This window comes from Enhydra lutris, unplaced genomic scaffold, assembly GCF_002288905.1.
Source record: "Enhydra lutris kenyoni isolate GAN:26980312 unplaced genomic scaffold, ASM228890v2 scaffoldscaffold245, whole genome shotgun sequence".
NCBI classification, from domain to species: Eukaryota; Metazoa; Chordata; class Mammalia; order Carnivora; family Mustelidae; genus Enhydra; species Enhydra lutris.
Genome location: NW_019154329.1, coordinates 1 through 27267, shown reverse-complemented (window position 1 = coordinate 27267; position 27267 = coordinate 1). Strand labels below are relative to the sequence as shown.

General features: G+C 49.2%; 2 protein-coding genes across 2 annotated transcripts; one reads left to right on the top strand and one right to left on the bottom strand.

Annotated features, from left to right (window-relative positions):
- Window positions 1-1235: 1235 nt before the first annotated feature.
- Window positions 1236-2895, bottom strand: LOC111140206 (nuclear receptor subfamily 0 group B member 2-like). Its single transcript, XM_022492540.1, has 2 exons — window positions 2318-2895; window positions 1236-1534 (listed from the first exon to the last, which is right to left on the bottom strand). Exons 1-2 carry the CDS (start codon window positions 2856-2858, stop codon window positions 1236-1238), a joined length of 840 nt encoding a protein of 279 aa, XP_022348248.1. The 5' UTR covers window positions 2859-2895.
- An 11364-nt stretch (window positions 2896-14259) lies between these two features.
- Window positions 14260-27026, top strand: LOC111140205 (nuclear migration protein nudC). Its single transcript, XM_022492539.1, has 8 exons — window positions 14260-14461; window positions 16526-16603; window positions 24288-24491; window positions 24581-24646; window positions 25462-25581; window positions 25658-25852; window positions 26703-26786; window positions 26889-27026. The coding sequence occupies exons 1-8, from the start codon at window positions 14381-14383 to the stop codon at window positions 27009-27011; spliced, it is 951 nt and encodes a 316-aa protein (XP_022348247.1). The 5' UTR covers window positions 14260-14380; the 3' UTR covers window positions 27012-27026.
- The last annotated feature ends 241 nt before the right edge of the window (window positions 27027-27267 follow it).

Sequence of the window (27267 nt, the reverse complement as noted above, 5' to 3'; positions counted from 1 at the left end):
TTCCTGCTAAAGAAAGGGGGAGATGTGCAAGGGGGTCCTGTAGGCATGTGTGTTGTTATCATTCCCTCCTGCCTGCAGGTCAGTCACCCTAGCCCAGGTGATACTCAAAATCTTTAACCACCAGGGAGGTGCAGACATTGACCTGTCAGAATGGACACAAGCCACACACTGAATGGAGCAATTCTGGAGGCCTCCGAGATGCCAGACACCACCTCTCTGGTTGCTGGCCAACGAGGTTGGATTCCAGGAGAAGGGCTGGGACAGAGGGGCCATGGAAGGGGGAACTCAGGAGGGGTCAGGGCCATAGCTGTGAACCAAGTGCCATGGAAGAGTCTCAGACTTTAACAGCTAAGGTGGCAGCTAAACTTTGGGAGGCCTTGACCTCCATGCAGCTGCACCAGGCCAGCCCTGAGTGCCCTTGCTCCTGCCATTGGGACAGAGTGGACTGTCCTCTTCTGTCACCTGCAGGAATGGGGATGTGAAGGATCCCAAACTGCAGAAATTCCAGTGACCTTACCTGTTTCAATATGGGAATGGGCTGCTTCGTATTTCTTACTCGCTGTGATCTGACTCTGTTGAGGACAGAGGGAGCCTGCAGGGGTCAGAGTTCACTGGGGGACTTGGAGATAGGGAAAAGACACCCCCAAAGATAAAGGCAAGGAAGTAAGGAGGCCTGAACTGGTCCTCTCCCCTGGATTCAGGCCTGTGCAAAATAAATCTCATTCCCCCCAAATGGAATAATCCTCCCACCCTGAAAAACTAATATCCCAGTTCCCTGAAGCCTGGCTCCAGTGCTCCTTATGGCTCCTTCCTCTCAAACTCCTTCTGATAGGGGTAGGGTGGACCCTGGAGGTGGGACAGTCCCTTCCACATGTACAAATTACAGGGTCAGGCTCCAAGGGTGTCATGCCTTTTATTACAAAAACCAATAACTTAAATCACTTCTGTACAAAGTCAGTAGGACTCTTGTCCCAATGAGCAATCTAAGCTTCCATCCCCATCTCAGGAGAGGTCAGGAGTCTTGGCCCAGAGGCTCTGAGGACCACTAAGGGATGGCCGGACAGCTGGAGCACCATGTCAAACCAAGAGAGGCCAAGAGGGGCTGTGGTGAGGGAGGGGCCCCAGAGCCCATCTTGTTGGGCCACAGCCAGCTTATTCCAGGGGAGCTGAAGCCTGCCTATACAGACTGCCCCCCATCCCGGGAACACTGGGTCACCCCTGGGGACAGGCCCAAGTCAGGGCTGCCAGCCTCTGCCCCACCTACACTTGATCTCAGCCTGGGCTGGAATAGGTTGGCTCAGCAAAAGCATGTCCTCAAGGAGGCCAGCGATGTCAATGTCTCCAATGATCGGGCGGAAGAAGAGGTCCCCAAGCAGGCTGGGTGAGATGGACTTGAGGGTGGAGGCTGTGAGGAGGACGCGGGCCAAGCGGCCTTGGCCAGCGGGGCAGCAGGGCTCCAGGACCTCCCACAGTGCATGGTGAGCCTCTTGCTGCAGGTGTCCGATGTGGGAGGAGGCATGGAGGCCTGGCACGTCTGTGGGCAGAGAGGGGGAAGAGGGCAGCTGAGTACCCCACTCCCAGGCAGCAGTACTGACCCAAGACCTAAGGTCACTGGTTTTGTCTTTGAGGCCCTATTACTACCTCTTCCATTTATTTATTTTATTTATTGGTCCTTTTATGGGGCAGCCCAGAGTAATGGTTAAGAGCCAGGCTGCCTTTTTGAATCTCATGCTGTCACTTATTAGCTGCGTGACCTCAGATAAATGAATATCTGTGCCTCAGTTTCCTCATCTGTAAAATGGGGATAATAACACCTATCTCCTAGGCATGTTATGAAGTTTAAATCAGCTAGTATCTGCAAAACCCTTTTAATTGGACCTAGCATACGGTGAATGTAATATGAATATTCATTACTATCACTAGTATTTGTTACTGTAGTTTATATATTCCATGAGGTCTTTTTGGTGAGGAATTTTCATCTTACATTTTCATTCTTCTCTATGGGGTCTTTCTGAACCCACAGAGTTTTACCTGTGGCTGAGGCACAGCTGTGTCTGCCCACCTTCCCGGAGGGTCAGGGGCAAGTTTCTTAAGCAGAGTGGCAAGGACCAGCCTCTGGAGGGAATAAACCTGAATTCCCATCTCTGCATTGGCTCTACGAGGCTGTGTGACCTTCAGCAATTCACTTAACCTCTCTGAGCCTCTTTTGTCAGGTGACTTTCAGCGATAATGAGGACCCAAAGAGATAACGGGTGTCAAGCCCTCAGAAGGAGCCTTCCCTGGCTGGGCCCCCATCCAGGAGTGTCTGGAAGCTCACCAGGATTGAAGAGGATGGTCTCTTTCAGGAAGGCATATTCCTTGGGGCCCAGCTCCAGGCTCCAGAAGGATTCCAGGCAGCCCCGAAGCCACTGCACCGCCGCCAGTGAGGGCTGGGGCCGATCCGGCAGCTGGCCGCCGCCTGAGCTGCTACTGGGCTCCTCCAGCAAGATCTTCTTGAGTATGCTGGGTACCGGGGCCTCGGCCACCTCGAAAGTCACAGTGTCTTGGGCCAACCCCAGCAGGAAGAGGGGGCCCCAGCAGCCCCGCAGCAGCCGCTGCTGATCCTGAGGGGGCAGCTGGCAGAAGGCCGGCAGATTCCTGAGGAAGCCTACTGTCCTGGCCAGAACATCCAAGGCCTCCCGGCAGGTGCGATGCGGAGCGCACAGCCGGACGGGCCGATGCTGTCTGCACAGGCAGTGACTCCGAGCCGGGGGCACAGAGGGCCTAGCCCTGAGGCTAGGGCTCAGAAGCGCGTACAGAATGGCTGGGCGGCCTGCAGCACCCTGGCATGGGCAGGTCCCTGGCTGGCTGGAGCTCATGGTTGGGGAGCTGCTCTTCCTTCCTTCTGGCCCTCCTGCCCTCTGCTCTGCCCTCCTGGGTGCTATATATATCCCCAGTGGGAGGGACGGTGGGTGGGGGTGGAGGGGATGGCATGACAACCTTGACTCCAGAAGTCATGTTCATTGAAAAAAAAAAAAGAAAGAAAGAAAGAAACACGCACCGGCCTGCAGGATTGGTGGGGAAGTGGCAGGGGAGGAGGCTTTGGGAGTTCCACGTGGCGCTGATACTGCCTCAGTCAATGAAACAGCCTGTGCAGCGCTGCCCCTTATCGGATGACTCAAGTGGATAAACAGGGTCATTAACCCGGGCTGTACCAGGGCACCAAGGCCTCAGGAGCACAATCAGCAGGTGGCCATTGCAGGTGTCCCTATTGGTGCCTGCAGGACTCTCACTAAGCTTGGAAGCCAGCCCCGGAGCTGGACGAACCTTGAATGCAAGGCCCAACCTGGAAGTGCCTTATCACTGACTTGTTTGCCTAACCTTGGGGCTTTGCTCCTGTTGTTGGTAAGGAACAGGCTATGGGGAAGGGAGCCAGGACCCTGGGGGGCTGAGAGGACTTTGCCCACTGTGCAGGCTAGGAGGCCTCCCTCCCCTGACTCCAGATCTGGGGGCCCTGCAGAAAATAAGGTCCTTAAGAACTCTCTCTCCTCAGCTTGGATTCCGAAAGTTCCTGAAAGGCTGTATCTGCTGAGAAGTCCTAGCAGAATGCTAATGAAGAACGGCTGCTATTTACTGAGAGCCTACTGTATGCCCTTCCCGTTCTAATCCTTAGAGCTTCCCCAGGAGGCAAGATTCTTACTTTTTGAAACTCAAAGAGGTGAAGTGACTTGCCCAAGGTCACACCACTAAGAAGAACCAGATCCCAGATCTGTCTGACTCTAAAGTCCTTGTTTGTTCCCCTAGACCCACTGGCCCATGATGCGGCCCAAGCTGTGTGACCTAAGTTTTCCAGAGCTAGTGGCCACCTGGGTCCCCACCTTGAAGCTGCCTGGTCTACAGACGTTGCCTACTTATCATCTGGGCAGTCACGTCGCGCTGCCGCCAGCCACATGGCAAATCTGTCCTGGGCGTCTGTCTTTGGATGGTGGGGCATGGGGTGTGAGAGAGGGTGGGAAGGTCCTCGGCTGTGTCGTGTCCATGGACCTTGGCAAGCCCAGCTTGGCAAGCCTTCCGCTAGCACACTGTCGGGCAGCCATCACCACCCTTGGCACTGGCTCCTGGCTCTATCATTTTCCAGGTGTGTGACCTTGGGCTGATCTCTGTGGGCCTCAGGTGCTTCATCTGGGACAATAACAAAGTGAGGTCTTGGACTTGAAATGCCAAGCAGTCTCTGGCATAGGGGGAGAGGACTTTCCTCCCTCTCCCCTGCCTGAAGGAACCAAGGCCCAGCAGACAAACGCGTGTGCAACTTTCATTTGATTGTGAGTGATCTTAATCCTTCCACTTTCAAAGTTCCTTTCACATCCTTTTATCTCCCTGAGTCTTTGGAGTTCCCTCTATGGAGACTCTGGAGTCATACTGCCTGGGTTCAAATTCTGCTTTATCACTTAATGACCATTAGGCAAGTCACTTCATATTTTTGTGCCTCAGTTCCCTCATCTTCAAAAGGCACAAGAAAGGCCAATAGTGGATAGCAGTTTTATGGGGCCTGACACTTATACAATTTGGCGGTTCCCTCTTCAGGAATAGAAAATCAGGAATGAAAGTGAATATTTAAAATGAGAAAATGGAGGTGGGGGCCACCTGGCTGGCTCAGTTGGTAGAGCAGGTTGATTCTTGATCTTGGGGCAAAGAGTTCAAGATGCACGTTGGGTGTGGAGATTACTTAAAAATTAAAAAAAAAAACTTTTTTTTAAAAGATTATTTATTTATTTATTTATTTGACAGAGAGAGAGAGACCACAAGTAGGCAGAGAGGCAGGCAGAGAGAGAGAGAGAGGAGGAAGCAGGCTCCCTACCAAGCAGAGAGCCCGATGCAGGACTCGATCCCAAGACCCTGAGATCATGACCTGAGCCGAAGGCAGAGGCTTAACCCACTGAGCCACCCAGGCGCCCCTAAAAAAATATATCTTTAAAATAAAATAGGGTCCTGGGATCAAATCTCGAGTCCGGCTCCCTGCTCAGCGGGGAGCCTGCTTCTCCCTCTCTGTCTGCCGCTCTGCCTACTTGTGCTCTCCTCTCTGTCAAGTAAATAAATAAAACCTTTAAAAATAAAGAAAATAAAATGGGGGCACCTGGGTGGCTCAGTGGGTTAAAGCCTCTGCCTACGGCTCAGGTCATGATCCCAGGGTTCTGGGATGGAGCCCCGTGTCGGGCTCTCTGCTCAGCAGGGAGCCTGCTTCCTCCTCTCTCTCTCTCTGCCTGCCTGCCTGCCTGCCTGTGATCTCTGTCTGTCAAATAAATAAATAAGTAAATCTTTAAAAAAAAAGAAAAAAAGAAAAGAAAAGAAAATGACCAAACAAATCATGACCAATCACAAACTAAAATAAGCTGACTGAAAATCAAAATACTTTGATTAATTATTGATGATATTTGCCTATTTGTTTTAGCTGCACGTTTTTGCTTGCCTCTTCACATGAGATTTATTTTGAAACCATCACAAACACAGAAAGGTTGCAAGTATAGTGCAGGAAACTTTTTTCAACTTGAACCATTTGAGAGTAAATTGCCAACCCGCTGCCCATTGCTTTCAAATACTTGAGTGTGTAATTCCTGCGTTTAAGAACATTCCTCTACAGAGTGCCTGGGTGGCTCAGTGGGTTAAGCCTCTGTCTTCAGCTCAGGTCATGATCTCAGGGTCCTGGGATGGAGCCCCGCATCAGGCTCTCTGCTCAGCGGGGAGCCTGCTTCCCCCTCTCTCTCTGCCTGCCTCTCTGCCTACTTGTGATCTCTGTCTCTCTCTCTGTCAAATAAATAAATAAAATCTTAAAAAAAATTTTTTTAAAGATTTATTTATTTATTTATTCGGAGGGTGGCGGAGAGAATCTTCAAGCAGACCCTCTGCCGCGAGTGGAGGGCCTCCCCCCTCCGTGGGGCTTGATCTCACTACCCATGGGATCATGACCTGAGTTGATACCAAGAGCCAGAGGCTTACCGACTCAGCCTCCGAGGTGCCCCATTTTTTTTTTCTTTTTAAACATCTTATTTATTTGAGAGAGAGAGAGAGAAAGTGGGTGGGGGGAGAGCAGAGGTGAGGGACAAGCCGACTCTGCACTGTGTGGAGCCCAACATGGGGCTTGATCTCATGACCATGGGCTCATGACCTGAGCTGAAATCAAGAGTCAGATGTTCAAACGATAAGCCACCCAGGCACCCCACTGTTGTGTTCTTTTTGATACATTTTATTAGGTAGCACCCATTTCCATCTGTCCCATGTTTCACTCTGGTCACTTGATGTCTTCTAGGCTTCTCCACTTACTTACTCTTTTCCCTTTATAAGGAATTGGTAGTTTGTGAGGAGGTATTTTGAAACTATGCAGATATACCTTTTTAAAAAAATATTTTATTTATTTTGATATATAGAGAGAGACAGTGAGAGAGGGAACACATGGAGGAGGAGTGGGAGAGGGAGAAGCAGACTTCCCGCTGAGTAGTGAGCTTGATGCAGGGCTTGATCCCAGGACCCTGGGATCACGACCCGAGCCAAAGGCAGACACTTAAGGACTGAGCCACCCAGGCGTCCCTGGGTATACCGTCTCCGAGTTTGAACGTATTATTTATTTATTTATTTATTTATTTATTATTTTTCAAAGATTTTATTTGTTTGAGTGAGCTAGGGAGAGAACATGAGCAGGGAGAGGAGCAGAGGGACAGGGAGAAGCAGACTCCCCACTGGGCAGGGAGCCCGATGTGGGGAGGGATCCTGGGACCCTGGGATCACAACCTGAGCCAAAGGCAGATGCTTAACCAACTGAGCCACCCAGGCGCCCCTATATGTGTGTATTTAGTTATGAACTCATGGTCTCCTATTTTGTTTAATAGCTTGTAATCTATTATTATCATTATTTTTTTAATGCTCAGATTGTCACAGATTAGTCCAATGGGAGCTTCTTTAAGCTGGAGTCTGTCCCTTTGACATGCCCCATCATTCTTTGACCATCTTTTGTTTTCTGATATAAGAAGATACCTCTTTTCAAGCCCCTGGAATCGACCAGTAATCCAAGAATCTCTGATTCAATTTTTAATGGTGTGGAGTGTTTAAAAACCGTGATCTGGGGGCCAGGATGATAATTAGAAACCAAGACCTACTCACTGTTATGGAAGTGTCACTCTTCCCAGGCCCTTCCAGAGTTAAGGAGTCTAAACACACACACACACACACACACACACACACACATACACACACGCAATTTACAGTTATATATTTTTTGAGATATTTTATTTATTTATTTGGTGAGAGAGAGAGAGAGAATGCACACAAACAGGGGGGAGTGGGAGACAGAGAGAGAAGCAGGCTCCTTGCTCATGCGGGACTCCATCCCAGGACCTCCAGATCATGACCTGAGCTGAAGGCAGATGCTTAACCGATTGAGCCACCCAGGCATGCCCCCAGTTACATTTATTTCTATATCTATTTATACATACTAAAAAATTTTTTAGTTCAGACTATCACCTGAAATTCTAATCCATATGCGGGGGTTCATTCTAGGTACCCCCTTTCTATATTTATACCTCCCTTCCTCAACATTGAGAAATCTGGCTTCTGTTATTCTGAATTTGTTTGCTTTTTGGATCAACCCCTATTTCTAACCAATCTCCCATCTTTGCCACGACCCCAGCCCCTATGAAATGCCCTCCTCATCCCACTTGGGCTCTAATACCTTGTGTCAGGATGCCCCCTCCCACTCAGTGACACCTTCTTCACTTTGCTGGACCCCATGCCATGTGGACACCCTCTTTACCCTGCTGGGGCTCTGACTTTTGCTCTGGGCTACAGTGGCTCCCTCCCCCTCGGTCACATGCTTCCCTCCTGTTCTGCTCTGCTTAATAGTTTTAGGACTGAAATTTTCAGGACAAGAAGGAAGGTGAAGAAGTAAAATTGTCCATGAATCTTAAAAGTAAAATTCTCCAGTGAAAATGGAGAGATGATTCTGTCTTTCCTCTTGCATCGTTGATCAAAAACAAGTTTTAGGGGCACCTGAGTGGCTCAGTCAGTTAAGGGGCCGACTCAAGGTTTCTGTTCAGGTCATGATCTCAGGGTCCTAGGATTGAGCTCTGCATTGGGTTCCATGCTTAGCAGGGAGTCTGCTTGTGGATTCTCTCTCCCGCTCCCTCTACCCTTCTCCCCGCTTGCATGTGCGCTCTCTCTCTCTCACTCTGTCTCAAGTAAATAAATACATCTTTTTAAAAAAACATGTTTTCTTCTCTTTTTTTTTTTAGTAATATAAACATATTTTCTTCTTGATAGCCAGGATATGTAAACATGCCATTTCACACATAGATGTTTCTGATACTTGTAGTAGTGCTTAGAGGTGTGTAGTCGGAATTTTGATAAATTCTACTTTGTGTAATTACTATCAAAAAAGAAAGATATGCATGGAGTATTTGTAATTGCGTAGGCTGCATATTCCTTATAGGAGAGAACTTCCTTCCTGAGTTGGCGTCACTATTAAATGACAGACAATTTAGTGATGATTGAAAGAATTTTGCAGAGATTGGCTTCTTGCTCTTTACAGATCCTTCTTTCTCCCCCACCACCCACGTACTTCCAGGTATCTTGGGAATCATTCATATTGGGAAGTGGGATAGGGTGGAAAGAAAGGGTGGTCTTAAGCAATTGTAGTTTTAAAATTTTATTTTTGTGGGGCGCCTGGGTGGCTTAGTCCTTAAGCCCCTGCCTTAGGCTCAGGTCATAATCCCAGGGTTCTGGGATCGAGGCCCACATCGGGCTCCGTGCTCAGTAGGAAGCCTGCTTCTCCCTCTCCCACTTCCCCTGTTTGTGTTCCCTCTCTCACTACCTGTCTCTCTCTGTCAAATAAATAAATAAATAAATAAATAAAATTTTTGCAAATTAAAAAGAATACATATGTATTATATATAATATAACATACAAGGCTATATCTATATCTATCTATCTAGAAGACATTGCTGGGCCTCTCCCAAGACCTTGGATGTACAAGTGAAGCTTCATGGAAAATCCACCCCTAGTAGCATCTTTTCTGGGTGTTTGTCAGGACACCAAGAGACAAAGAACTTGGCACACAGCCAGTGCTCTGTAAAGGAAGGGCAGTGGTCATCACTATTGTTGTTGGTCTCACCTGCATTTTCTAGAGGAGGCACTTGAGGAGGAGACCCAGAGAAGAGAGATCTCTCGGCTGGGGGCGGGGGGGTGTATGGTAAAGCTGGATCCCCCAGGTTTCATCTTGCGTTTTTGTTTGTTTGTTTGTTTTTGTTTGCATGTGGAGAACTGTGTTTTCTGAGTGTTGTGTGTGGCCTGAAGGCCAAGGTGTCAGTTGTGGTGGTCCTGGAGGACAAGGAACAGCCTCAGCAGGGCTCTCTCGGCCTGGGGCATGACTGAAGCTATCCACTCAAGGGGGTGGGAGGCCTCTGTGGGGGAGATGGCCCATCAGCAGCCCTCTGCTCGGGTCCTGCCTTCAGTCTGAAGGCAGAGACACAGGTCAACTTTCGGGAGTCCCCATTCAAGGGGGAGTCTTCAGTCTGTTGGAGAGACACAGGCCAGCCCTGAGGGGTCCCCATTCTGAGGAGGGAGAGACAGTCCTGCTTTCAGTAGTTCCAAAAGGGGATGTGGGACACCCACATCAACAATGGACAGGGATGCTAAAATGGGGCAGCTGGGCAGAGTAACTTGAATCTGGAAGGCTTTCTGGAGGAAAAGTTCCTGACAATGCTCTCCCTGTACAGCACTCTCTGGTTTACATAGTATTTTCACTGCAGTGATCTCAGTTAATCCTCAAACGACAAAGGGATGAAGGAGTTCCTACCCAAGCAGGAGCAACAGTCATCATCATCCCAAGAATTATAATGACTGAGGCTTATTGAGCATCTACTGTGTGTCAGGCACTGGGCTGGGTGTCATCTGTGAAATTAAAGGGCATTCCATAAGATAATGCATATTAAAATGCTTTGCAATCCTATGGCCGGGGTGCCCATGTTTGCTCCCCTTGTGTACAGAGCCCTCAGACTAACTGAGGGGCCAGCTACCAGATTCTAGGACAGAGAGGCCTGGGTTAAGGACAAAAACTGGGAGCCAGAGAGGCAGTACTAAGCACCTTTTCATTCCCTGGGCTTGTCACCTATCTTTGTACCTGCAAGCTTTTGCCTATGCTGCTCCTCCTGCCTGGAATGCCTTTCCCTTACCCTACCTGCCTAGTTAGCCCCCAGCCCCCTTTCGTGGTCTTAGAACAAATGTTATTTCTCTAGCACAGACTTCATGTTTTTCCCTCTCCACCTCTGCAGAAGACTAAATTGCTGCTTTCCTGACTTCCCAGGTCACCCAGCCCACACCCTTAACAGAGCGCTTAGCCCACGGTGGTATGATCACCCACCTACCTGTGTTGGTGTTGCTGGCTGGTCACCAAGAGGCCTTCCCAGGAAACATGTATTATTTCAATGAATTCACCAGGGTCCAAGATCAGGTCTCGGTTTCTCAGGGAGGAGTCATATCAGACAAGCATCTGGGAATGATTTATAAAATCAGAGTCCTAATTCAGGGAGGCAGAACTCTGAGGGGAGGTGGGTAATGTGTGTGGCCTCTGGAATCTGGCTTCATGGCTTTGAACCCTGGCTCTACTCTTCCAGCTGTGTGACTTGAGCACATGACTACCTCTCTGTCTCTGTTTTCTCATCCCCCCAAATGGAGACAGTAACATAGGAACATTATGTTAAGTCAAATAATGTTTATCAAGTGTTCAGTACAGTAGTGGGCACTTAAGTTGATCAATTTTACCAGTATTTGTTGATAAGTTCTATAATGAGATTCAATGGTAGCAGGCAAAGACCACTTATTCATTCCCTAACTATTTACCGAGCTTCTACAATGTTTGAGGTTCTGAGCTGAATGCTCAGAAGAATCAAGCAGGTGCTGGCTTTCATAGAGTTTATATTTCAGTGAGAGGAGATGAACCAAAATTTATTAATTGTATGTTTCAATGTAGTCAGTAATTACAGAGGATGAGCACAAGGCATTTTGAAAGCAAGAATCATGGAGGTGGGGACTTAATCTGTACATCAGGGTTAGTAAAAGGCCTCACAGAAGAAGTGACATTTTGGTTGATACCTGATGGATAGAAAGAAGTTGACTGGCAAAGGCCTCAGAACTAGGACAGAGCACTGGAGGAAGGGAAAGAAGCCAATGAGGGAGCCTGGTGAGTGAAGGGGATCCTGGGACAAAGTGTATCTAGGGAGGTGGACAGGGCCTTGATGGTGTGACTCCTCAGAGATCATGGTTGGGAGTTTGGAACTTACCCTGAATGCAGTGGCAATCCATAAGAGCTAATTTTAAGCAAAAGAGTAATAAGCTCTGGCTTGTCTTTTAGAAGAATTGCTTAGGCTGCTGAGTAGAGGATGGACCAGAAAGGGCAAGAAAGGAGGTAGGGGGACAAGCTAGGATGTGAGAGTTGATGCTGGTTTGGACTAGAGTAACAACACCTTGCTTCACACAGCAAGGTGAGAAGGGGACAGAGGATATAGTTTGGAGGAAAAGCTGACAAGGCTTACTAATGGATTAGATGAGACTAGATTCTGGCCTGTGCAAACAGGTGGATGAGTGGAGCTTTGGGCTTGGGCACATTGGTGCTAGAAGGGGCCATCTTACCCAGTGGGGATTTGGGGAGGAATTAATTTGTGTGTGGGGGGAGAATATCGATGTTGGCCATGTTAGTTTTTTTAAAACAATAATTCTTCAATATAATCAAATACCTAGTCAGAGTTAAATTTCATATTGTCTCATAAAATTATAAATTTCTTTATTGTAGTAAAATATACGTTAAATTTACCATTTTAACCATTTTTAAGTATACAGTTCAGTGGCATTAAGTACATTCGCATTGTTGTGTAACCACCACCACCATGTATCTCCAGAACTTTCTCACCTTCCCAAAGCCAAGGGAGTTTTGAGATACCTATCAATCATCAAGGGGAGTTGTCCAGGAGGTAGTTAGAAGAACCACGAGCTCAGGCAAGGTCTGGGCCAGAGATATCATGAGATCACCTAAGAAGAAAGTGTAGAGAGGGAAGAGGAGAAAGCAAAGGACAGAGCCACCAACATTTACTAGTCTAGGTAGAAGAGGACACTGAGAAAGTGTTAGTGCCGTGGAAAGAAAACCAGGTCAGTGTGGTGACATAGAAGCTCCATTAGGTTGCGAGGGCTGCCATAACAAAATAGCCCAGACAGTGTGACTTATGCAACAGAAATGTATTTTCTCAGTCCAGGAGGCTGGAAGTCCAGGATCAAGTGTTTGCTTTTTCACACAGCCTCTCTCTTGGCCTTGCAGAAGGCTGCCACCCATGGCCTTTCTTCTGTGTACCCATGATTTCCTGGGGATCTCTTCCTCTTCTTCTTTTTTTTTTTTTTAAGATTTTATTTATTTATTTGACAGACAGAGATCACAAGTAAGCAGAGAAGCAGACAGATAGAGAGAGGTGGAAGCAGGCTCCCTGCAGAGCAGAGAGCCCGATGTGGGGCTCGATCCCAGGACACTAGGACCATGACCTGAGCCGAAGGCAGAGGCTTTAACCCACTGAGCCACCCAGGCGCCCCTCTCTTCCTCTTCTTGTAAGGACACTCTTTCAGTTGTGATTAGGGCCCCATCCTTTTGAATTCATTTAACCATAATTACCTCTTTAAATCGCCCTTTCTCTAAAATGTCACATTGGGGGTTTCAACATATGAATTTTGGGGAACACAATTCCATTATCAGAAGCCTAAAGGGGGAAAAAAGTGTTTCTTTCTTAAGGTTTTATTTGGTAGCAAGGGAGAGAACACAAAAGCAGGGGGAGCAGCAGGCAGAGGGAGAGGGAGAAACGGGTAGAGGGAGAGGCAGACTCCCTGCTGAGCAGAGAGCCTGAACCAGGGGCTCAATTCCAGGACCCTGGGACCATGACCTGAGCCAAACGCAGATGCTTAACTAAATGAACCACCCAGGCGCCCTCCAAAAAGTGTTCCTAAAAGAAGGGGTAAACTAAGTCAAATGCAGCTGAGAAGTTGAGGAAAATAATAGTGGTCCATGGGCTTTGGCAACACAAGGTCATTGTACCCTTGGCTAGTCTTTTAAGAAATAACTAATTAGAATACATCGAGAAAAGATGGAAGGTAACAAAGGGAAAAGATAAGTATAGCAATGTTTTCAACTTTTGCTGAAAACGAGAACTGAAAATTGTGGTGGTAGAAAGAGAAAAGGGGGTCACAGAATAGTAAAAAAAAATAAATGACATTAGAGCATGTTTGTAAGTTGAAAGGAATGATCCAGAAGAAATTTGTGATGCAGGAAATTTTAAATTAAAAAAAAAAAGGGGGGGATAATAACAAGACTAAGATGATTAAATTCACTGCAAATGTGGAGGGGTTGGCCTTAGATAGCTGGGACATGTCCCCCACATTAATAAAAGTGAAGGTCAGGGGCGCCTGGGTGGCTCAGTGGATTAAAGCCTCTGCCTTCAGCTCAGATCATGATCCCAGCGTCCTGGAATTGAGCCCCGCATCAGGCTCTCTGCTCGGCGGGGAGCCTGCTTCCTCCTCTCGCTCTCTCTGCCTGCCTCTCTGCCTACTTGTGATCTCTATCCGTCAAATAAATAAATAAAATCTTAAAAAAAAAAAAAAAGTGAAGGTCATATACAGCAACCATTACATAATTTGCAGAGCCCAGTGCAAAACGTGTTGTCTTTTGTTAAAAAATTAAGATTTTTCAGCACTGCATCAGAAGAACATTAAAACCAAGCACGGAGCACTTCCAAGACCGAGGCCCGCGCCAATCTACAGTTTGTAATTCCAAGAAGCTGGTCCTGGCGATGATGACAGAGGTAGGCTATCCTTCAGACAAGCGCCTTCTTTCTGGGCCTCCATTGCCTCATGGAAACATTGAAGGAGAAAACTAAAGACATTTTCAGTTCCACCGTTCTATAAAATGGTAAATTACTCTCGAGGCAGAAGCGCCGTTTGTCCTTTTTTCAACTCCACCAGAACGCAGCTCAGGGTTTTCTGGAAGGCTCCAATCATCTGGTGACCATAGCAACTCACGCCAAACTCCGGGATCCTGGGCTCCGCCCACCGCCTCCTGGACGCGCTCGTCGATTGGCTCAGAGAGTCGACCAATGGTGGGTGAAGCGGGCTGTTTGCCGCGCAGTCACTGGTCGCGGGCCGGGAGGGAGGCGGGAAGAGAGGGCGAGAAGGCGGGCCTGGGCGGTGCGGCGCGTGCGTGTTTCCGGCTCCGCTGCGGAAGGCGGACGACTGGAGCGGTTGGGCCGGACGCTACACGAAGGAGCCGGGAGAGCGCGGGACGCGAGTGAGGTGCTAGGATCTCGGAGCTTGGCTAGTGGCAGGCGCAATGGGCGGAGAGCAGGAGGAGGAGCGGTTCGACGGCATGTTGCTGGCCATGGCGCAGCAGCACGAGGGCGGCGTGCAGGAGGTAACGGCCCGCGCGGCTTCGGCCTGGCCTGGTGTCGCGGCGCTCGCCCACCCGCGCGGCCCTAGACACCCTCACTCCACTTCCCTGCCTTCGCGGGCCGAGATCCACCCCTGGGCTTCGCGGGTTCTTGTGATCCTCCTCCATTCTCACCATGTCCCAGCTTCCGGTCTGGCCTCCCCACCGCACTTCTGTCTCAGGCCCCCGGCGCCGCGCAGGAATCTTAGCAACTGACTAAGACTCGGCTAAGGAGTCTTAGCAACTCCTGCGTCTCGGAACGCGGCCCTGGAAAACCCGCAGCGCCCCCCGTAGCTGGTCCCCCAGTCTTACACATGCTTCCGGCCTCATTTTCTCTCTGATGGCCGCCCCCGAAGAGCAGTTCTTAGGATGAACCATCCTAGACTTCGGGATTTGCATCTATCAAGACCGGGACCGAGCCGACGAATGTGCGTGTGGGGGGTGGGGTTGAGGTGGGGGGGTGATGTTAGCACGTGGTCCTTTCAGGCCTTGAATGGGGAATAGGAAGCCTGGGTTTACACTTTGTTTCCACCACCTACCCACAAGGGACCTTTGCACATCTGCAAGGCTCAGTTCCTTTGTCTTTGAGACAGAGCTACGAATCTCATATTTTCTGAGTAGTGAGGAGAGTAGTGTCTTGAAGTGAAGGACAGTAATGAATTGTCAGTAATGTGCCAGACACTCCCCGGACTGGGTCCTAGGTATATAGATGCGAGCAGAAGTCTGTCCTTGCCCTGATGGAGCTTGAAAAGAGCTTTTCAAAAGCATAATCGTGCATACTGACCACACAGTAACACACAGACCAACTGCTACAGATTCTGGAGTTGGTTTTTTGGACCAAAAACCTGGAAAGTTAGAAGTAGGAAAGCCTGTCAAGAACTCTCATTCTGAAAAGAAACCAAAGGAACTTGCTCAAAATCACCCACCGTGTTCCTGACTTAGGACCACATTCCTTAGGCCTGCTTGCTTTCCACAGTTTATTGCTGATTCTTTATCTCACTGGGAACATGTTTTCTTTGAGCTTTCCATTCCCATTCTTTTACCCAGGTCCCTGTGGAAACCAAGGACTCCTAAGCCCTTTGAATTGGGAAGAGAGTTATTAATCTGCATGTGTGTAAAGATTCCCTCCCCCATCCTCCTAAATTGTTGATCCTAAATTGGATCTGGGAGTGCGTTTTTGAGTGAATCAAAAATCTAGAAGTAGAAATTCAACCATGAAGATTAAGTTCTAGCATCAGCCTTAGAACCACTCATTTGAGCAAATAAAAGGGCTTGTATATGCTAACTCTAGGTCACCACTAGATCTTTTCATTCAGCAGAAGTTTTAGTGAGCATATGCGCTGAGCCAGTTCTGGTGCCCAGCTTTGGGGTTGAAGAAGCCACAGTTCATCGTACCTACGTGGGAGGAGTACACTCTGGCAGGAGGTCTCTTGCTCAGGGTGGGACACTGCTTCAGGCCCTCACCTCCAGTATCTCATTGGATCCTCACTAGGTCCCTAGAAATAGGTCCTGCTGCTATTTCTGTTCTAGAGTTAAGAAACTTCCCCAGGATGACAGCTAATATGTATCAGTCTGATGCTCCAACCCGTGTGCTTACCCACTTGAATATTCTGGTTAACTGGCCAGAGTTAGTTGGTTTTACCCTTTGAAGTGGCTTCATTTGCTCCCCTCTTTTTGGCTCTGCCCTGGTAACTCAGGCAGTGCCAGTCTGGATGGACTTTTTAGTACCTGGAAGGAAAGCCTGGCCTAGGTGTTTCAAGCCCTGGATGCAGAGGAGTATTCTATACCCTTAGGCTGTTTCTAGAGCCTCAAGGAATGTGAAATGCATGTACACATATACAGAGAAATGAAAAATCTGTCTCTTGGGTGATCTGAATAAGGTTGGGCTTCCTAGTGGAAGTCACTAAGGTCGGGCCTGTTGGGGAGGCTGTCTCCTCAGATGAGAGGCTCAGGGTGAAACAGTCCAGTCCCGAGCTCCCTCCTGGACTAGAATCTGGAGGGGCTCCCGATATGGCATCTCCACAGCTTCAGTTTCCTTCTGTCTTTCAGCTTGTCAACACTTTCTTCAGCTTCCTTCGACGCAAAACAGACTTTTTTGTTGGAGGAGAAGAAGGAATGGCAGAAAAGGTGAGTGTTGGGGCCTGTGGTCCTTTTGGAGCCTCTGTTTCTTCAGAAGTAAAGCTCACCTGATCTTCCCTTGGCATAGTAATAACCTTCAGCAGAGATAAAATGGCAAGGGTGAAGAGTTGGGGAAGGGAAGCAAACTGTCATGTACTGAAGCCCTTCTTGCCAGGTGCTTTACCTACCCCTATTTCCCATGATCCTTTGGTGGCTTCAGTAGGGCAGGTGTTACTATTCCCATTTTGCAAATGAGGAAATTGGCTCAAAGCGTTTGGCACTTTGTCCAAAGTCTGTCTTTTTTTTTTTTTTTTTTTTTTTTAAGATTTATTTATTTATTTGAGAGCGAGAGTGAGTGTGCACATATGCACATGCATGAGCTGGGGGGAGGGGCCTAGGGAGAGGGAGAGTCTTAAGCAGACTCCCTGGCTGAGCTCAGAGCCCGCCTCTAGGCTTGATCTCACAGCCCTGAGATCACAACTTGAGCCGAAACCAAGAGTGGACGCTTAACCAACTGTGCCACCCAGGCTGTGGGACTTTGTCCAAAGTCTTGAGCTAAGCTGTAGAAGAGCCAGGGTTGGAACCAGACTCTGTTGTAAAACTGCCTTCTGCCCTTGACACCACACTTCTTGGTTCCTTTTGCATCAAGGAGGTTTTATCTGATTAGCTGAGATGAGAGTGGGCATGTTAGAAATTGAGCTTAGAAAATAAATGCAGGGGGCGCCTGGGTGGCCCAGTGGGTTAAAGCCTCTGTCTTCAGCTCAGGTCATGATCCCAGGGTCCTGGGATCGAGCTCCGCATCGGACTCCCTGCTCAGCGGGGAGCCTGCTTCCCACTCTCTCTCTCTGCCTACTTGTGATCTCTGTCAAATGAATTAAAAAAAAAAAAAATGGGGGGGTAAGAAAAGAAATGCAGGAAAACTTAAAGCCATCCAGTTCCAATCTTCCCAGGCACTGTGACCCGAAGTTCATGGATTTGGGTATTGCACTTTGTGCTACAGGCTCTGAGACCTTGAACTTCCTTTTGATTCCTTAGGTTATAGCTGTATTTTTGAAGATTGGTAAGTCATGAAGATGTTACCTCACTGAAGGACTTTTAGGACCTTGTTACTTGTTTTCACTCACAGAGACATGGTGACAAGGAGGAGACATTTTGCAAACTGCTTTCTGTGGCTTCAGGGATCTGACAAGCTGGAATGTTCTATACTGTATCTTGATGATCTGAGGCTACTCTGTTATGGACACAATAGCCTGGGAGTGGAGACTCCTGGGATCTTGGCCCAGCTGTGTGGGTTGGTTGATTTACCATTGGTACTGTGGTTCTTTCCGTCTGTATGTCTGCAAAATGGAAGAAGGTGGACCTACCTGTAGTGTTCTTTCTGTGTTAGCTCAACACCTCCTGTTTTTTCAGTGGCCTAGACTGCCTTCTAATAGTCATTCATTCAATGAATATTTATCAGACACTTAATGCTTTGTTTGTGGTAGGTATTATACCAGCTCCTTTGGGATTACAGAGGTGAATACAGATGTGGTCTTTGTTTTCATGGATCTCACGGTGTAGCACCCTGCCCCTGCCCCCAAAACATGGAAGTCATGGGAGTTAGGGAAAAGCCCTGGGAGTGTTAAGTGCGGACTAACCTAGAATGGGGGTTCAAGGGAGACTTTCTGAGGCAGTGGTGCTTGAAGTTTGAAGGATGAGTAAGAGGTAGCTGCATGAAAGGAGAGAGGTGAGTGATACAAAGAAGTGGTATTGGGGTGCCTGAGTGGCTCCTTTGGTTAAGTGTCCACGACTCTTGGATTTGGCTTGGGTCGTGATTTCAGGGTCATGAGATGGAGCCCACATTGGGTTCTGTGCTCAGCTAGGAGTCTGCTTGACAGACTCTCTCTCCCTATCCTGCCCCCCCTGCAAATAAATGAAATCTTTTTAAAAAGTGGCATCTTGGGGCGCCTGGTGGCTTAGTGGGTTAGGCCTCTGCCTTCGGCTTGGGTCATGATCTCAGGGTTCTGGGATTGGGCCCCACATCGGGCTCTCTGCTCGGTGGGGAGCCTGCTTCCCCCTCTCTCTCTGCCTGCCTCTTGCTGGCTTGTGATACCTCTCTCTCTCTCTTACTCTGTCAAATAAATAAATAAAATCTTAAAAAAAAAGTCTGGGGATGATGGTAGCTGCCGTACATTGGATGTGTGCTGGATGTGAGCATTAAGTGGGGACTAACCTAGGATGGGGGCTCCTTGGTTCTTTGTTCCTTAGAAACAAAGCTATTCCCCAGGAAATTGGTCAGACTCATGGGCAGGCAAAAACCTGTCCAGCCTTCCCACCTGGTCTCCATTTGTAACACAGTAACTTTTATATTGCGTGCCTACTGTGTGCAGGCCACCAACTACATCATTTGCAAGTGCACTGGTTAGGAGCATGGGCTCTGGAGTCAGGCAGATGTGAGTTAGAATCCCAGTCCCTGGTCCATCACCCACCTCCCCGCCCAGCAACTTTGTGACATTGGTGAATCATATTTTCTTAACTGTAAAGTGGTCTTTTTTTTTTTTTTTAATATATTTATTTATTTGACAGACTGAGATCACAAGTAGTCAGAGAGGCAGGCAGAGAGAGAGAGGAGGAAGCAGGCCCCCTGCTGAACAGAGAGCCTGACGCGGGGCTCAATCCTAGGACCCCGGGATCATGACCTGAGCCGAAAGCAGAGCCCTCAACCCATTGAGCCACCCAGGTGCCCCTATAAAGTGGTCTTAATCCTTATCTTATGGGGCTGTTGTGAGGGTAAAAGGAGGTCATGTGGATGAAGTGGCTGGTGTTGAGTATACAAGTTTATGGTGTGTTTTTTTTAAGATTTATTTATTTGAGAGAAAGAGAGTGCACGAAGGAAGGAACAGAGGGCGGAGAGGAAGAGGTAGAGAAGCAGACTCCCTACTCAGTGGGTAACCTGATGCGGGACTTGATCTTGCGACCCCAAGATCATGACCTGAGCTGTAATCAAGAGTTGACTCCCAACCAGCTGAGCTGCCCAGGCGCACCAAGTTCATGGTCTTTTTTTTTAAAGATTGTATTTATTTATTTGACAGCGAGAGGGAAAGAGCACAAGCGGGGGCAGTGGCAGGGAGAGGGAGAAAGCAGGCTCCCTGTTCCCCATTGTGAGGCTCAATCCTGGGATCCTGGGATCATGACCTGAGCCGAAGACAGATGCTTAACTGACTGAGCCACCCAGGCACCCCCGTGCTCCTTTTTTTGAACCCCTTGGGGCCAGATGTATTTTGGGATTTGGAATTCTTTGGATTTTAGGAGGTGATACAAGGCATATACTATACACAGAGTAATTTGTTACAGTGCGATAATGTATGTAACATATGCTCCGTGAGTTAGAGGCATCCTATAATGAAGCATTAGTATTTCTGTAGAGAAATGTGTATCAATATTCATACCAAGTGGGAGATAGGAAGACTATAAATACCTTCATGCCACAAACTTGTAAGTCCAAAAACACTTTCCGTGGTTCTTATAGCTTTGGGGGCTAGGAATTCAGGATAAGGGAGTGTGGATTTGAGGAAAGCCGTAATGATCAAATCAGTGTGTTATTGACATAGGAAGAGAAAAGTGGGACAGTGAATTAGAATAGAGAACCTAGAAAAAGTCTAGCATATGAGAATTCAGTACACGTCTGATGTAGTAATTCAGTTCTGTAGGCAAAGGATGATTGAATATGTCGTTGCTGCTACAACTGGCTATTTATCTGTAAAGAACTACAAGTATACCATCTGTTTCACTCATACGTAAAAATAAATTGCAGACCAAGAAGAGTCCGGTAAGGAAAGTTAGGAAACCATATGATCTTGTGTGGGAGAGGCCTTGCAAAATTAGAAACCTGGAAGCTATAAAAGAAAAGGTAGCTTGTTGCCTCTTCAAACGTTGAAAACTGTGTGTGTCTGGCAAAAGAGACATATAAAGTTAATTGGAAAACAGTAGATTTGGAAAAAATGTTCACTACAGAGGACAGAAAATTTAATGACTAATTTAATATGCAGGAACTTATAAATTGACAAGAAAAGGATAAGCAGAAAATTAGGCAATTCCAAGAGGAGAAGATCCAAAGAGCATATTTCCTAGTAATCTAGGAAATCTAGGAGACATAGTGAGATTCCCTTTTTTTCCTGCCAAGCTGATGAAAGCATAAAAAGACCCACAAAAAGCATTGCTTACAGGGATGTGGAAAAAAGGGTAATCTTCAGATATTTCTGGTAAAAGTGAATTATTGTGGCTCTTTAAAATTTTTTTATTTTTATTTTAGATTTTATTTATTTGACAGAGATCACAAGTAGGCAGAGAGTCAGGTGGAGGGGAGGGCAGGGAAGCAGGCTCCCTGCTGAGCAAGGAGCCTGATGTAGGACTCGATCCCAGGACCCTGAGATCATGATCATGAGCTGAGCTGAAGGCAGAGGCTTAACCTGAGTCACCCAGGCGCTCCCCAATTTTTTATTATAAAAGATGCTCAATGTCACTAATCAGGGAAATACAAATCAACCATGATGAAATATCACTTCATGCCCATTAGGATGGCTTCTATTAAAAAAAAAAAACAGAAAAATCCCACATATTGGCAAGGGTGCAGAGAAATTGGCACATTTGTGCATTATTGTTGGGAATACAAAGTGGTACAGCTGCTATGGTAAACAGCATGGTGCTTCCTCAAAAATTAAAAATAGAACTACTGTATGGTCCAGTGATCCAGCTTCTAGGTACATACCCAAAAGAACTGAAAGCAGGTTCTTGAGAGATTTGTACCCCCGTGTTCACAGCAGCACTGTGCACAAGAGCCGAGAGGTGGAAGCAGTTCAAGCTTCTGCTGGTGGATGAGTAAAGAGTGTCATGTATACGTGTAATTGATCTAGTGGAATATTGGTCAGCCTATTAAAGGAAGACACACACTTAAGAGTACTTATTGAATGAGGTCATTTATATGAAGTTCTAGAACAGGAGTGTGTTGTCTCTCGTGTGTGTTATACACACACACACACACACACACACTGCCCCCGCCCCCCCCTTTGCCATGTCTCTCCTGGCCAGGCTTGGGGAAACCACTCTTTACTCCCCAATTACCTAGCCTAGGTCAGGGAAAGCCTGTGTTTGGGTATGGGGCCTGTCTTCTAGAACTAGTACAACCGTCTTCATCCCTTACCCACTCTGCTGGGTTGTGGTTCCCGAAGATGTGTCCAGTGACTGATGCTTGGCTCTGTGATGGCCTGCCAGTTGGCATTGCAGAGTAGGCTGCATGCCCTCAGGGGTCTCTGCCTGGGGCTGGGCCTGGGTAAAGCTGATAGGAGGAGATTGGGAGGAGGGGGTCAGAGTCTGCTGTGATTGGCCTTGACTGTGCCTGGTGGTTCAGCTCTGCCCTCACCTAACCTCCAGGAGTTAGGAAGGAACAGGACAAATGGGATGTAACATGATTCACTGGAGCTGGGAGAGGGGAGGGCCCTGCGCCTGCCTCCCCGTGACCACTGGTTGGCAAATGGCTTGAGTTCAAGGTCTTCCCGATTAGGGATTTGGGACCAAGGCCCTGTGGTGGAACAGCCTCCGCTGGCGTAATTGTCTCATGACTGATTCTATTGACAGCGGAATGGCCTTCGGGTGACTCATTTCTGTTTCACATGCGCTCCATTTTGTCAACCCATTTGATTTAGGGGATGCTTTTGGTGCCCGTTAGCCTTGCAGAGGATGGAACTACCCCAGTATGGCATGAAGTTGGGAGTTCCAAGGTAGCAGGAGGAATTGGCACCAAATGAATGAGAAGCCATGGGACATTTGCCAGAACCTAGGTCTAGGAGCCCATGGGTTACTTTGGTGACCCTGAGCCCCATGCAGGCCTCTCAGCTCTTGGAGACCCTTCCCTCCCTCCCGCTCTGGCTTAGAGATGTTTAGAAGATGGTAAATTGACCACTGATCCTGTTGTGAGTGCCTCGAGAGGCCTGTTCCAGGTGTGGGGGTGGACACGGTTGGGTCTCCTGAGTTGGATGTGTCCTGGGCCTGCTGAAGGTAAGGAGGTGCGGCTCTGGAGACATTGGAGCTGGTCCTAGAGGGTGAGCAGGAGATGGCCAGATGACCTGGAAGTAGGGACAAGGACATTCTAGGCAAAGAACAGCTTATGCAAGATTGCTTTTGAAAATAATGAAATAGAAGCACAGAGTGATGACCTCAGGGTCACACAGGTAAGAGTGGTCTGGGAACTGCTGTCTAGGTATGACTCTTCTGGTCTGCTTGAGAAGTGGGCAGGAAGGCTTGTTAAAAATACAGACTGTCAGGGTGCCTGGGTGGCTCAGTCAGTTAAGTGGCCCAGCCAACGCTTGATTTCCGCCCAGGTCTGGAACTCTGGCTCCTGGGATGGGAACTCTGGCTCCTGCATCAGTTTCCCTGCTCAGTGGGGAGTGTGCTTCAGGATTCTCTCTCCCTCTGCCTATCTCCCCCCGCACCCTACCTATGCTCACGTGCTTGTGTGCGCGCTCTCGCTCAAATAAATAAATCTTAAACAAAAAAAAAATAGGATGCTGAGCCCCACCCCAGATTCAGTAGGTCTGGAGTGGAGCCACATTTGGAGACCTGTCGGTATAAACAGGTAAGCCATCTCTCCCATTGTTTTTTTATAGCATGGAATGTACTTGTTCCACCCCTAACCAGCTGACACTGGGTTAGCCTGAGTCGGGCAAGGGATGTTGGGAAGCTAACACTTTGTATGTGGCTGTGATTTGGCCGGGACCGTGCCAGCCTCTGTAAACGTCTGTCGTGTTCGATCCTCATGACAGGTGAGAAGATCGGGCTTAAAAAGTGTCAGAGTCCTTCGCTGGTCCAAGGCTGCACAGCCAGATAGTGACAGTGGCAGCTGGATGTGAGTTGGAAGTGTTCTGGGGAGGCACAGTGGAAGAGGAGGGATTCGACACTGATAGCTTGCAGGCCGAGGGCAGGTTCTAGCCTCTTCGCTCAAGAAAGCTCTCCCTGGCTCCCTGCTGATGTGGCAGGTCGGGGCGGTGCTGAGGGAGGCAGCACTGGGTCTGCTGTCCTGGAGACGGTGGGGAAGAGAGCAGTCAGTGGGGCAGCGCGGGCCTGTGAGCTCAGGAGTTCAGCTTCTAACAGCCCAGCTCTGTCGGTAAGGACTCTGAGCAGATGAGAAGTCTGAAGCCTTTCCAGGCTAGGTCCTTTGCCAAAAATACAACAGCCTGGATGAGAACGCAACCTGTCCGCCTTCCCTGTCCGTGTTTTTAGTCACTAGACTGTTTTTCTTGTCGTGGCCTGAGCCACTCAGGCGCCCCTGTTTTGTTTTTTTAAAGATTTTATTTATTTGACAGAGAGAGTGTGAGCGCACAAGCAGGGAGAGCGGCAGGCAGAAGGAGAGGGAGAAGCAGGCTTCCTGCTGAGCTCATCCCAGGACCTCCGGGATCATGACCTAAGCCGAAGGCAGACACTTAACCAACTGAGCCACCCAGGCGCCTCCTAGACTGTTTTTTTAAATAGCCACTGTTTGTCCCGCCAGGGACTTGCAGGTATTGTCATAATAGCTCTGATCCCCATTTTATAGATGAGGAACTGAGGTCGAGTACAGTGCCGTGCCCAGGCATCCAACGCATAAAGGTGGGACTGGACTCCAGGCGTTGGGCCACCGGCCAGAGCCCCAGTGCCCCATCGCCTTCTCTCCCTTCCCCAGCTCATCACACAGACCTTCAACCACCATAACCAGCTGGCACAGAAGGCCCGGCGGGAGAAGAGAGCTCGGCAGGAGACTGACCGGCGGGAGAAGGCAGAGCGGGCAGCCAGGCTGGCCAAGGAGGCCAAGTCCGAGAGCTCTGGGCCCCAGATCAAGGAGCTGACAGATGAGGAGGCAGAGAGGCTGCAGCTGGAGATTGACCAGGTATGCGCGGGCCTCCCCACTCCTGACGCCCTCCCCATGGGCACTGGCAGCAAGGATTCTCTTGCCAACTGCTGTGCCTTTTGCCACAGAAAAAGGATGCAGAGAATCACGAGGCCCAGCTCAAGAACGGCAGTCTCGGCTCCCCGGGAAAGCAGGTGAGAGGCCTTGGGGGTGCCTGAGGCTCGTCAGGGCTTGGGAACTTCCTGGCACTTTCTGGCCTTTCTCTGTCTCTGGAATGCCTCCCCCTATACCCTCTCCCTCAGCTTTGGGGGTCCTCCCCAAAGCTCCAGATCTCACTCATAGACATTGGACCACAGGACCAGGTTTAAAAGAAACAACCCGCTGGCCTTAAAGCCTTGGAAGGAAAGCCCAAGAGCCAGAGGGCAGTGCCTGGACAGGTATCATTTGGGTTGGGCTGGGGGCTCCGTGCCCAGCCTGGCCCTGTTGGGGGGGTTACTGCTCTGATACATCTAGGGGATATACCCCTCGGAGCTCCTCCCTGTGATGCAAGTCCAGTTCCCAAACACTCCTTGGGACATTGATTTGGCTCTCCAGAGTTTCTGGTCTGACACTTGGTGTCTCAGCCCTACAGACACAGAAGAAGAGAATTGATCATCGGGCAGCCTGGTTTTGTTTAGAACAACCATGCTCATGGCTACCCTGTGACCTTCTGTTCTGGGCTGGGCTTTCTTTCCAAGTCCTTTGGCTTGAATCTCCAGCTAGGTTCTATGGGTCTATCTCTGACTGTCACTGTTCCCCAGCTGTGTCCTTTGTCACATGGCCTCCTGCTCCTCTCGGGCAGAGATCAGAACCATTTTGTAACCATTGGCTCCCAGTGGGCCATGGAGTGGGCAGGGACCGGGTCTGTTTCATCTTGCGGCTGTATGCCTAGTGCCAGCCCTGGGCCTGGCTCAGTGGGGTGCAGTCTGTGTCTGTCAGGTAAGTAGCTGAGCACCCCAACTGTGAGCAGGAGGCTGAGGAGGACGAGGAGGAGGAGGACGAGAAAGACAAAGGGAAACTGAAGCCTAACCTTGGCAATGGGGCCGACTTGCCCAATTACCGCTGGACGCAGACCTTGTCCGAGCTGGACGTGAGTGACTGGGGTGAGGGTTGGGAGGTTAGGGAGCCAGCCTGGGGCTCCTCCTGACTTCTCCTGCCTTGTGCAGCTGGCCTTGCCCTTCCATGTGAACTTCCGGCTGAAGGGGAAGGATGTGGTGGTGGACATCCATCGGCGGCACCTGCGGGTGGGCCTCAAGGGACAGCCGGCAGTCATTGACGGGGAGCTGTACAACGAGGTGAAGGTGGAGGAGAGCTCATGGCTCATCGAGGACGGCAAGGTGGTGACGGTGCATCTGGAGAAGGTGCGAGCAGCCTGGCCTCCTCTGTGTCTTGATGGAAAAAGGAGGGCGGGTGTCTGCTCATTCACCTAGGGACCATGTGGGGGAGTCTGGCAGACATGTTTAGTCTGCCCAATATTTTTAATGTAGGTCTGTCCCATTTTAGAGTCAGGAAAAGGGCAACTCAGAGATCTGCCAGCCTTACTCTCTAGGTTGGGGTGGAATTAAGATGGAAATTCTTTGGGACCAAACCATCTTCCTTTGGTTTGTACATGCATTCGGTTCAGCGAATATGTGAATACCTACTACATGCCAGGGTGTTCTAAATGCTGGGGAGAGAGCAGGGGACAAAATGTAGCGAGTTGCCCTCAGAAGGCCTCCGGTCATTCCCCTCAGAGATGGGGCAGTACACGTAATGTAAATAAATGTGTCTCTAAAGTGTCATGGGTCCCAGGAAGGCTTCCCTAAGGCCTGTCCTAGCCTACCTGCCTCTCTGTCACCTCTCTGTGCCCTTGTACTTGATTTTCCTCCCAGCTGGAATCCCTGCCCTGCTTTTTCATCAGGTGTACTGTGTCCCCCTCCGGCCCAGCCCAGGTGCTGCTCTAACTTCTCGCTCTCTGCCCTGGATGAGTAGCTCCCCGTGCTTGATTTTTGCCCCAATGACGCTGATCTGTGACCGTCTTGTCCATTTCCCCCAGCCACTGGGGAGGGCAGAGGCCTTGCCCATCTGCACCCTAGGTCCCTACACAGGTCTTTGTGGGTTCCCGATGCAGGATGTGGATGGGAGCGAGTTGGGTCCTGGAAAGGTTGAGGGGTGGATCCTAAGGCACAGAGGGAACGACCTCCAGTCCCCCGGCGGTTCCCCTCCTCACAGATCAACAAGATGGAGTGGTGGAGCCGCTTAGTGTCCAGTGACCCTGAGATCAATACCAAGAAGATCAACCCTGAGAACTCCAAGGTGAGCCCTGGCTGGTTGTGGGGGGCGGGAGGGCTTCAGCTGGGAGGTGAGGGCATAGGTGGTCCCAGAGCTTCACCTGTCCCTGTTTCTGCTTGCCTTTAGTTGTCAGACCTGGACAGTGAGACCCGCAGCATGGTGGAAAAGATGATGTATGACCAGAGGCAGAAGTCCATGGGGCTGCCCACCTCGGATGAGCAGAAAAAGCAGGAGATTCTGAAGAAGTGAGCAAGGCAGAGATGGGGGTGGGGTTGGGAGAGGTGGGTGTTGGGCCTGGACCTGGGTGACAGTGAGTGGGTCGCTGAGTAGGAGACAGGAGTTGCCTTTTCCCTTCTGGGCTGAGCCAGCCAAGTTTATGGATTTATAGCCTCAGCTTGCCTACCCTAATCACTTTCTGAGGTCATCTCGAGAGCAAAGGTACCTCAGGGTAGGAAGGGATAACACAAGCGGTCATTGCCACCTACAGAAGATCTTGAGGCCCTAC

Bases quoted from the DNA above. Each gene is read 5' to 3' on its own strand.
- LOC111140206 (XM_022492540.1), bottom strand. From the start codon at position 2,858: ATGAGCTCCAGCCAGCCAGGGACCTGCCCATGCCAGGGTGCTGCAGGC. The intron at 1,535-2,317 runs GTGAGCTTCCAG...CTCTGCCCACAG, and splicing joins GACCATCCTCTTCAATCCTG to ACGTGCCAGGCCTCCATGCC.
- LOC111140205 (XM_022492539.1), top strand. From the start codon at position 14,381: ATGGGCGGAGAGCAGGAGGAGGAGCGGTTCGACGGCATGTTGCTGGCC. The intron at 16,604-24,287 runs GTGAGTGTTGGG...TCCCTTCCCCAG, and splicing joins AAGAAGGAATGGCAGAAAAG to CTCATCACACAGACCTTCAA. The intron at 25,853-26,702 runs GTGCGAGCAGCC...CCCTCCTCACAG, and splicing joins TGACGGTGCATCTGGAGAAG to ATCAACAAGATGGAGTGGTG.